This window comes from Sinocyclocheilus rhinocerous, unplaced genomic scaffold, assembly GCF_001515625.1.
Source record: "Sinocyclocheilus rhinocerous isolate Xijiao unplaced genomic scaffold, SAMN03320098_v1.1 scaffold2773, whole genome shotgun sequence".
NCBI lineage: Eukaryota > Metazoa > Chordata > Actinopteri > Cypriniformes > Cyprinidae > Sinocyclocheilus > Sinocyclocheilus rhinocerous.
Window position 1 is genome coordinate 205,556 of NW_015663019.1, and position 11,513 is coordinate 217,068.

An 11,513-nucleotide genomic window follows, 5' to 3' on the forward strand; every position below is an offset into this window, starting at 1 on the left:
ACAGTCACCGGATATATTATTGTTATAATATTATCACAACAAATACCAGAAAATATTGTGATATAGTTTTATGAGTTACCAGCAACACTTCAAAGTTCGAAAGTAGAACTTTGAACAAGTTTTACAATACAAATAAAATAGCTTAACTAGAATATGGAAATAACTTTTACCTTCAGATCACACTGCCCAAAAAAAAAACAAAAAAAAACCTGATGCTCTTCATCAGTATTTTTGTCTTGTTTGGCAGTGTAAGTGTCTAAAATGCAACTGAAATCACGATAGATGCAGAACTAGCATAAGTTACGTTTTCTGAGAAATTAAATGAAGTGAACTTATTTAAAAATAAGCGCGATATCTGCCAATGGGCTCAGAATAATCAACTTAAGACAGAATTTGAGAGGCTGAGACTGGGTTTTATATCAAAAGTAACAAAGCACAAAGTTTATTGTGATTACTGTATGGCGGGCACTATGAATAGGCCTAATGTTTAGTGTTTTATAAACACATCAACAGAACACAGACTGAAAGCAGATCTTGGGATAGATTAAAATCGAGAAATCAATGTTGTCAGGTCAGTTCTGAGCGCTAGGCTGTGAAGTCCAGCAGACTACTGCAATCTGACATACTTTACAGTACAACCTACCTGATGGCACTGGATCGCAGGTGGTTTCATTTCAAATGCTGTCGTTTCTTTGCAGATTTGAGAAGACTCGTACATCAGGTGAATGACAGGTTACAGTACAGCAGTTCAGAAAAAGCCCAGTTTATTGTGACATTCATAACACATTTTGCCTGAGGAAACGATATTTACCAGAGCAGGTCATTCATTCAGGTATAATGGATTCTTTCTTTTATCAAGACATTTACCAATGGAACGAAACGTTGACATACGAACAGTACATACTTGACAACCACACCATGTTGGAAGCTGGATACATTTACCTAAAGACACACGCAGACCGGCACATTCTGACATGAGCACGTGTTGCCATCCTCATGCAAAGACAAAGACAACACAGACGGGACGTGAACGAGTGAACCGCGTCACATGGGACAAACACTCCAGTGCGCGACAGACAATCGTATCGAGGCACTGCTGTTCACCAACAAGCATGCAGATGCAAGAAACACTGTTGATGTGAGACAAGATATAAACCAAAACAAAATCATATTTTAGCATAAAATATTATACAAAAGAAAACAGCAACATACTGATAAAGACTACAAGCTACGACGACCGAACTCAAGGTGGCATTCTTTGAAATTATAGGCTGAAGGTTGGGTTTTTTGCGTCCATGAGGAGGAAGAAATTGTTTTCTTCATTTTAAAGGGTCCATCCAGAGCGATGTAACTGCACCAGCATGTAAAAGCATGTAAAGCTCCTAAAAAGGAGTAAAAGTCTATGCTTCCAGACGCACAGGTCAAAGTTCAAAAGCAGGGAAGCAGGAACCCTCAGGCTGGATGACATCTGAGAGATAATGGATGGCTCCTGCCATACCTACAACAACAATCTGGTTAGGTTTGATTTTCATATCACAATATTATCAGATTTCAGTTTGGAGAAATGTAGCATTGCATCAGTGTCTCAGCAATGGATGCTCTGCAGTGAATGGGTGCCGTCAGAATGAGACGGATGACCTGAGGGTGAGAACATTCTAATTTTTGCGTGAACATATCATTTCAAATCCAAAAGCCCAACTGAATTAGAATGAAAAATAGCTGCATTATGCTGCTTAATATGCGGCAGTTTGTTTGTGAAGTCATGTTGGGCTGAGGAGGGTAATGCAGGACCATCTCTGACCACTAACTACAGAAAAGTGGCGGGAGACTCGATCAATCAGAGTGTGACTTTTAATGAGAATCTGAGTGTAGGAAGTGGGTTGCCATGACAACAGCAAGGTAAAGCAGCAGATAAATCACTATAGATGCCGAGTGTTTATGGTTGTCGGTGAATGTGGACTCCTATTGAGGACAGAAGACGGTGGAGAATATTATAAGGACAGAGGACAGCATTTATTATTTCAAATAAATGCTGTTCTTCTGAACTTTCTATTTTATCTATGAATCCAGGAAAAATAAAATTCATCACAGTTTCCACAAAAATATTGTGCAGCACAACTGTTTTCAACATTGATAATAATCAGAAATTCCCCACAGAGAATGACAGAAACTGATTATGTCTAATGAAAAAAGGGGCAGAGATCTTTAATGATGAGAACTGGCTGGAAACCACTATTTGAGGATATTTGATCAGTGAGACATGATGATCAATTTACCTTCAAAAAGGGAATAAGGCCGGTCAGGAATACGGCAGCCGTGGGTCCCGTAGTCTAGACACCATTCAGCAAACTAGAAACAAATTTAAAAATTATTAAAAACAGAAAATCATCATTTGGAACACAAAGTACAAGCTTGAAGTGTGGAAAGTGTCCTGATCTGCCTGTCCGTGCAAATCCATAAAGCATTATCATCTCAAGAGAAAATAAAAAGACGAGTGATGAGCATGAATCAATTGTTTTGATGGGGCAATTTTTGCTTCACTTTTTCATAAAAGCATCAGAAACCTTTTCACTCAAGCTGCTGCACAAAGGCACGAGAGAGAGAGAGAGAGAGAGAGAGAGAGAGAGAGAGAGAGAGAGGGAGGCCGCTTCAGTCGCGAGGCGCTGCTTAATTTGGGCTGGAAAATGACTGCGGCTGTAAAAGCTTAGCTTGAAAACATGAGAACAGCCGAGACTATTATGCTTTCATTACTCCAGCAGTAAGTTAGATTTAATGTTTCTGAATGAAGTCTCTTCTGTTCACCAAGGCTGTGTTTATTTGATCAAAAATACAGTAAAACAGTGAAATATTATTACAGTTTCAAACAGCTGTTTTCTATGTGAATCTCTGTTAAACTGTAATGTATTTCTGTGATGCGCAGCTGTATTTTCAGCATCATTACTCCAGGTTACCAGACTCTAAATTTCATAATTTATCATCAGATTGATTAAAATAATCAATCAGTATGTGATACAAGCCCTGGATCAGACGTCAAATGTGCTGTTTACCTATAAAGGCTCACACAGAGCTGTGGTCAGGTGACTTGCTTTGTTTCCATGACGTCAGGTTTAATAACACGCCTCATTGGCTGTGAGCGGCGTGTGGCGTCTGTGTGTTCAGAGATGATGAACACTTCACTAACCGCACACAATCACCTGTACAAGCGGCTGTGCTGTTTGTGCTTCAGAGGAGAGAGGAAAGTGTTAGCGCTGTACCTTGCAGGCACGATACAGGTATTTCTTGTCCTGTGTGGCGTGGTAGAGCGAGAGCAAGGCGTATCCGTTCCCAGCCGTGCCGTGACAGAGTCCATAACCCTTCCTCAGTAAACCCCTCTGCCAGATCACCTCTCCACACTCAGCCGCGTCTCGCAGGTACTTCTCATCCTTGAAGACCTGAAACAACACACACGCATTGAGCTCCTACAGTTTCTGCTGCACTCATTTGATTTCCTCTCAGAATCAATGACAAATCAGACTTATTAAGCTTTAATTATAGCAATTACATCCTTACGGTCAAATGCAATAATTGCAGACTGTGCCCTGCTATGTATATTTACTGTCATAATGCTTTTGTGTGTGTGTGTGTGTGTGTGTGTGAGTGAGTGTGAGTGAGTGAGAAAGCAGGTCCTGCCGTCTGTCTTCATCTGTCAGAGCTCTGGTGTAAAAGTTGCTGGAGGAAAAATTCACTTTCCAAATATAACACATGCTCACATAACACATGCTTCCAGTCCTCAGGCGACCCACAAGTCAGAGATAAAGACACAGACGGACACAAAATGAGAAAGAGAGAGAAACACGACCCATATGTTCATTCTACAGTGATGGAGAGAGAAAATAAACTCATTAAAAGTGCAGACTCTTTCACACAATAAAACTCTTTTTTCTGATTCTACCTAACCCTAACCCTAACTACACATTTAAATGTGTGAACAAAGTCAAGTCAAACTTTTATGTGCAAGAGCAACATTTTTAAATATCACTAAGATGCCTGATAAAAAATTATAAAAAAAAAAAAAAAGGTTATTATGTTTTAAAAATGTGACTCTGTAAGTGAGCACTAGATGTCACTGTGGGCTGCTGTATGAAGAAATAAACTCACACATGACCTTAAGAATGAGAGGCAGACAGACAGCGAGACAAATGCATGCCATTTATTCCCGTTTCACTTCAATGGCAGATATCAGTCTCTCCACAAAGAGAACGAGCTGTTTTTTCCACATCATAAAGGAACATAACAGGATATTGTATTTATGAAAAACAAAGCCCATGTATAATAATGCATGAGTGCAATATCTGCTGTAAATCTTGATGTGGTGTGATCATGCTATATACATTTCTATAAATGAATGTAAACTATGAGTATATTCATATACTCTTGCATGTGTACTGAGATGATGACGGTTTGTGTGTGTGTGTGTGTGTGTGTGTGTGTGTGTGTGTGTGTGTGTGTGTGAGAGAGAGAGAGAGAGTCACTCACTTTATGAGTCATGATGAGCATATGCAGCACTCCAGGAGCTCCGTGACACCAGTGCACCAGTCTGTCCGTCTCGTTGCTGAGGGATGATGGGTAATTGCCCGACCGGAACTTCTTGTGCCGCACGTAATCCACACTGGGCCGAACCAGCTCATTCAGAGTGTCCTGACTGACTTTAGCACTCGGCTGTGAAGAAAGACAAAGTTAGACTGAAAATTTAGTTTAAAACGTACTAAAAAACAAAAAAAAACTAACAAAATAAAACTTTTTTTTTTGTCTAGATTGAAGAATTGAATAAATTATATAAAAACAGTATGAATAGCCTTCTTTTCTGAATTAAATTTCATTTTGATATTTTGGGGGGGGCATAAAGTCAAAAATATCTAAGTGAAACTGTCCTGATATCATATAAGAAAAAAGCCTCATTAAAAGATTGAAATTAATGAAAAGAAAATTGTATTACTCCAAGTACCTTTGCACAATATTGTATTATTATTTCTTATAAAGAAAAAGCAATAAAGCAGTTTTGTTACATTTATTTATTTAAAATCAAATATTTGAAAATGTTTTACCATATGGCGCAAACAAGAAAGGTATGTGGTGCAACTGACATTTAGAAAATATTAAAATATCAAATAATTTGACCTTATGTCATGTTGTAAAATGTCATGTGGAGTGACTTCTCAAAAGCATAATGACATTTATGAATGAATAAAATATGTTAAAACCATATGAAAGCAACATGAATATGCATTTGCAAGAACTTCTCTTCTTAGGATTTTATCTAGGATTTTTTTTTCTATGGCACAGATGTTTTTGCAAACAGCGTGTGTATTTTAATGGCACAGATTTCTGAAAAATGAAATGATATCTGGAGTGTTCAGCACAGCAGCATCAAGCCTGTAGCTACAGATTTCTTATAAAGAAAAAGCAATAAAGCAGTTTTGTTACATTTATTTATTTAAAATCAAATATTTGAAAATGTTTTACCATATGGCGCAAACAAGAAAGGTATGTGGTGCAACTGACATTTAAAAAATATTAAAATATCAAATAATTTGACCTTATGTCATGTTGTAAAATGTCATGTTGAGTGACTTCTCAAAAGCATAATGACATTTATGAATGAATAAAATATGTTAAAACCATATGAAAGCAACATGAATATGCATTTGCAAGAACTTCTCTTCTTAGGATTTTATCTAGGATTTTTTTTTCTATGGCACAGATGTTTTTGCAAACAGCGTGTGTATTTTAATGGCACAGATTTCTGAAAAATGAAATGATATCTGGAGTGTTCAGCACAGCAGCATCAAGCCTGTAGCTACAGATGCATTAAATGGTTCATTTCTGTTAAGACCCACATACATCGATATGTATGTAATATTTCTCATTCATAGTGTCCACTTACAGCAGTTAAAGAGCGCAGTTCTGTGTCAGAGTGAATTTAAGGACGTGAGGCTTGATAAAGCACTGAAGGCTCCCACTGAGCTACAAGAGCTGCTGCTGTCCGAGTTATTAAAGACTAAAGGAACGCTTCACACAGATCCTCTAACACTGCTGCTGCTACTAACTGGAGTTCATTTCTGCAGGAAAATGCCCTTTAATAAAAGCACAGCTGGATCTGTTGCTGTCACTGATATTACACTCGTTTGCAGCACCACAGGTTGCTTTTACAGTTTCAGCAAAGCAAACGAACGCAGCACCATCACGGCGACACAAATATTGACATGCTGCGGTGTGAGAGCGGCGACGCTGGACGCTGGACGCGGAAACACACGTCCATCTGCGTCACCATGACGCACGCTCCCATTGCCTTGCCAACCACTAGCACGCCACACCCAATCAGCTTGCTGCTCCTCCCGCCAGCAGCTGCAGCAAACTTCACAGCTGTTTCCCATTTGAGTTAACACACAACACTGAGACTGAGCTCATCTCTACTGCTTCATGCTGCTCTTATTTTAATATTAGTGTTACCTGCTCACCAGCTGTTCAGACAGGCAGCACGAATGATACCGCCTGTCTGATGTTCAATTATACTGTCAATGTACTAGCTTAGCATTCCGCTAATCAATTAACGCTAGCCAGTTAATCTGCTTTCTTAGCCTATACCCAAAGTGTTCTATTTTAGCATTCTGCTAGCCGATTAATCTGCTATCTTAGACTATACCTAACACAAATGTTCAATTATACCATTCAGTGTTCTATTTTAGCATTCCGCTAGCCGGTTAATCTGGTATCTTAGACTATACCCAACGCAAAAGTTCAATTATACTATTCAACATACTATCTTAGCATTCCGTTAGCCGATTAATCTGCTAGCTTAGCCTATACCTAACACGAATGTTCAATTATACTACTCAACATACTACCTTAGCATTCCGTTAGCCGATTAATCTGCTAGCTTAGCTTATACCTAACACGAATGTTCAATTATACTACTCAACATACTATCTTAGCATTCTGCTAGCCGGTTAATCTGTTAGCTTAGCCTATTCCCGACACAAATGGGTTTTTTTTATACTGCTCAGCATACTATCTTAACATTCCGCTAGCCAATTAACCTGCTAGATAAGCGTGGACTCCACGCAAAAATTAAATTATACTACTCAGCATTCGAGCTTAGCATTCTGCTACCTGGTTAGTCTGTTAAATTAATCTATACTTGATGCTAAAGTTCAGTTATACTTCTTTTATACGCCTTGTGTTTTTGTTTACGAATGGCCTACGCGACTCAGCTCAACAGTTCCAATGACACCAGTCAGCAGCAAGCACATTTTCTTCAGTAAATTTTAGAAGTGTTTTGCCACCCTGTTGCAGTTCAGACAGCCTAACACTGCATTTGCTGGGAGCCTAAAAGGTTCCTTCTTCCAGTGCATGTGGAGATGACAGATTTCCGAACAGAGGCTTCATGTCGCCAGAGGCTGGAGAAGAGAGGACGGACAAAGAGGAAAAAGGATGCCTCCCTTCTCACACAGCACTGAATTACAGCACAAAGAAAACTCTCCCAATGCACCAAAACAACCCTCCCTCTCAGAGAACGATCTGCTATTCCTGTTGTTTCGCGATGTTTAATGTAAGCACTGAACTAGTTATAACCCTGCCGCACTTCACCGCCGTGAAGCTCTATTGCCTCAAATTACATCACAATCCTCCGGGGTTTGATTCTAAACAGCCAGCTGTCATTCAGAAACCACCACGCTACATCTCTGTTAGTGCCGCTGCCATAGAGCAGAGTAGATCATTTACTACTGCCGCGTGCGCTACTGCACGGGATGAAAAATGAGGCATTTTAGTGCTTTTCGCCTCCGCTTTTCACTGTATAGCCTGGAAATGGTCCATAAAGATGTAGCTTACATAGGAGCCGCCTGCATATGGGGTCTTATAAGGCTTCAGGGAAACCCATTAGAGGAGGCAGCGGTAGCAAGAGGATTAAACTTCATAGGAAGCTGTAAAGACGTATGCTAATGCAACCAGATGACGTTGCATTCTGGGATGCTTTTTGAAGGAGCATTGACAGGGTTCTCAGGTATGCCAGGCTACATTTTAAGTGTGTCCAAACATCTAAATATCAATGCAATTGCTCTGGAATAGCTTCAAAACGGTGATTTTTTTCACTCAGAGGAGCCATAATTTGGAGCAAACATCTACTGCAGCCAAGTAGATTTGAATATTGACACAGACAGTTCAAAATAACTCCCTCACGGAAAGAGAAGCTTCAAAACGGTGATTTTTTTCACTCAGAGGAGCCATAATTTGGAGCAAACATCTACTGCAGCCAAGTAGATTTGAAATATTGACACAGACAGTTCAAAATAACTCCCTCACGGAAAGAGAATAAAGACGCACCGATATTAAAATCCTGACCAATATCAACAAGCTGAAAATTATTGTCATGCTATGAACATTAACCAACAAATGTCTGATATTAGAATTCTATACTATTTTTTACTATTCTATTCTATATGCTATTACTATTTAAAATAAAACATTAAAAGCTAAACCGAATCATTTTAAATGCTAAGTGAATTTAGGCTTTACAACATTATAATGTACAGTAAAAAAATCTGATTTTACGATTTACTAAAGATTTCATTTAATAGTGTTATTAAACTATTTGTGTTTTTAAATATTAACTGACCATAAGTGACCATGAGATGATCGCAATAGATGATGAAATGGGGAAATGAGCATGCACTTTATTAAACATCCAGATTAACTACTAATTTAAATAAAAAATTTAATTCTTATATATCATTCTGTCACCATTTTCCGTGGTGTACCTCAAGGATCCATTCTTGGTCAACTTTTATTTATAATCTTGCTTCCTCTTGGTCAGATCATTCAGCGTCATGGTCTGAACTTCCATAGCTTCGCTGATGATACACAAATCTATCTTACTCTCCAGCCCAATTCTGTTTTCCTCCCCCTTCCATCACTTCCTGTCTACAAGATCGCAATGCATGGATGGCTGAAAACTTCTTAAAACTGAATACAGACAAAACAGAAATCATGTTAGTAGGTTTTAAATCCCTAAATCTCCTCCCAACATGACATCTCCATTCATACTGACGGAGTTACAGAAAATTACCCATTATACAGAATATTATTTGATTCTAAAATACGTTTTGAACCTCATATCAGCCAGCTTGTTAAACTCTGTTTTTTCCACCTTCGCAACATCGTTTCATATACAACCTTCACTAAATAAATCTCAAAGATGCCGAAACTGTTATTCGTGCTTACATAACCATAACCATCATCACCATCTGACTGCCTGTTCACTTTGTTGTTTCTAGATTGTATACCTGTATTATTTGTGTTATTTGGCAATATTATGTCAAATGTTCTTGGGTTCTTGAAAGGCACTATATATAAATACATTATTATTATTATTATATCATGCTTCCCTAAAAAGAACAGACTTAAAGACAATTTGTGCTTGTAAAAAGCTTTCGGAACACTGGAAGCACATTAAAATTATGTGATTTCATAAGGTCGCTTAATTTAACATCAACACAAGCTTCACAGATATAGAATTTAGAAATAAAGGAATCACTACTGTCAGATCACCAAGTAGTACAAACTTTCTACTGTCATTTATTCTATAGTACGATTCTTTGATGAATAGAAAGTTCAAAAGAACATTTATTTGAAATAGAAATCTTATTATAAATGTCTTTACTGTCACTTTTGATCAATATAACCTGTCCCTGCTGAATTGCAGTATTCTTTAAACTAACATGTGAACAGTAGTGTGTCCCTGCTTGACTCTTTGCTTGGAGTCACAGTTTGATTACAGATCTGCATCTTTAAACACTGATGTGATTAAAATTTCACTAAGGGGTTCGATATTAAAACTTAATTTACTTCAATTAAGTGGTGTTATCTGTCTCACAGAGGGCAGAAGGGTGCAGTGTCTGCATTAAAATCAGCTTCTTAAAAATGTGAACGATGCATTTGTGCGGCCCTCAAATCTGGGCTAAACGCGTGCCATAGTCTTTCCAGGCAGACGTCCAACAAATTCTGTTTACAGATCAACATCTTAAAGTTCAAGATAAATTATTCATCACCTCTGCGGACCTCTAATCAATCTTACAGTGGACTGCTGTTAACTTTAGCTAATATAAGAAAGAGTACAAGAGTAAGCAGCTATTTTAAAAGAAGGAAAATATAAACTATTTCCTCCGCTGTTTTCAATGCCTCTTGCAGTCGGTTATGCTTGAATAGATTACTTAACGTTGCATCCATCAAATAATTGAAAATGTGTTGCATGTGACAGAGAATGCTCCCTGATGCAAAAGCGAGGTGGCTGGGGGGAAAAAAACATTTCTGCGCACTGTGATCTACAGCTGCACAATCAGCTATTTTAAAGACAAGAAATTAATGGAACAAAGCTTTCAAACAAAAAGGCAACACTGGCATGTTTTCTGGAAGCCTCAGAAGGTTTGAGCTGGTGTGAACCCTGACAGTGTTTAAGTGTGTTTGGTTCAAGCCCTGCCTTGTTCTTATAAAAGGCAAAATCAAGGCACACTGTAACTGATTGCACATTAGGGCCGGCCGACATAGAAAACAGTTACAAAATATTTTTGTGTTTGCCATTAAAAATTAAACAACTTTGTGAATATCATATATTTAAAATATATATATGAATATTTCATATATGTATAATATATATATAGAATATGAATGTGTGGCACACTCCTTGTGCCAAAACTTTCTGCTTTTCACTGGAGGAAGCATTATTATGGATTACAGACTCGTATTTGAGTTAAAAGCATCTTAATGCTGGATTAGTTTCAGCTTTTGTCTTCTCCAGATGTTAACTGATGGACTGGAGTGCTGTGGATTACTTGTGGATTATTGTGATGTTTTTATCAGCTGTTTGGACTCTCATTCTGACGGCACCCATTCACTGCAGAGCATCCATTGCTGAGACACTGATGCAGTGCTACATTTCTACAAACCTGATGAAGAAACAAACTCATCCTGATCTCGGATGACCTGAAGGTGAGGATATTTTTAACAAAATTTTCATTTTTGGGCGAATTATTGCTTTAAAGCAAAACCAGGTTCAAGAAAAATTTGTTTCCATTTGTTGCACATTATCTATAAAAAAATTATTAATTAAAAGAATAACAACAAACTCAGAGTCAGACGTACAAAGATACCAGTTTGACTTAAGCTCAGGTTGTTGTTATTGACATTGTGCATAAATTACACATGGCATTACAAAACTACAACAATAATTTTGCAATAAAGCATGCATCTGCGGACCAATCTGCTTGGAACTCATTAGGACCAGCTGTAATTAGTGATAGGCCTAGAGACTAGCTTTAAAGGAGACATATTATGCCCCTTTTTACAATATGTAATATAAGTCTCTGGTCTCCCCAGAATGTGTCTGTGAAGTTTCAGCTCAAAATACTCCACAGATCATGTATTATATCATTTTGAAAATGCCTATTTTGAGTGGAAGCAGAAACACTCTGTTTTTTCGG

The 11,513-nt window shown here is 38.0% G+C and overlaps 1 protein-coding gene across 1 annotated transcript in view; it reads right to left on the reverse strand.

Annotated features, from left to right (window-relative positions):
* Positions 1-522: 522 nt before the first annotated feature.
* The window catches only part of LOC107728730 (lanC-like protein 2), a 29,858-nt gene continuing 18,867 nt past the window's right edge, over positions 523-11,513 (reverse strand). The window contains exons 6-9 of the mRNA XM_016539020.1: positions 4,516-4,698; positions 3,255-3,431; positions 2,277-2,349; positions 523-1,498 (exon numbers count right to left, since the gene is read on the reverse strand). Coding sequence (XP_016394506.1) covers positions 1,422-1,498; positions 2,277-2,349; positions 3,255-3,431; positions 4,516-4,698 — 510 coding nt within the window. The 3' untranslated portion in view covers positions 523-1,421. The remainder of the gene's footprint in view (positions 1,499-2,276; positions 2,350-3,254; positions 3,432-4,515; positions 4,699-11,513) is intronic.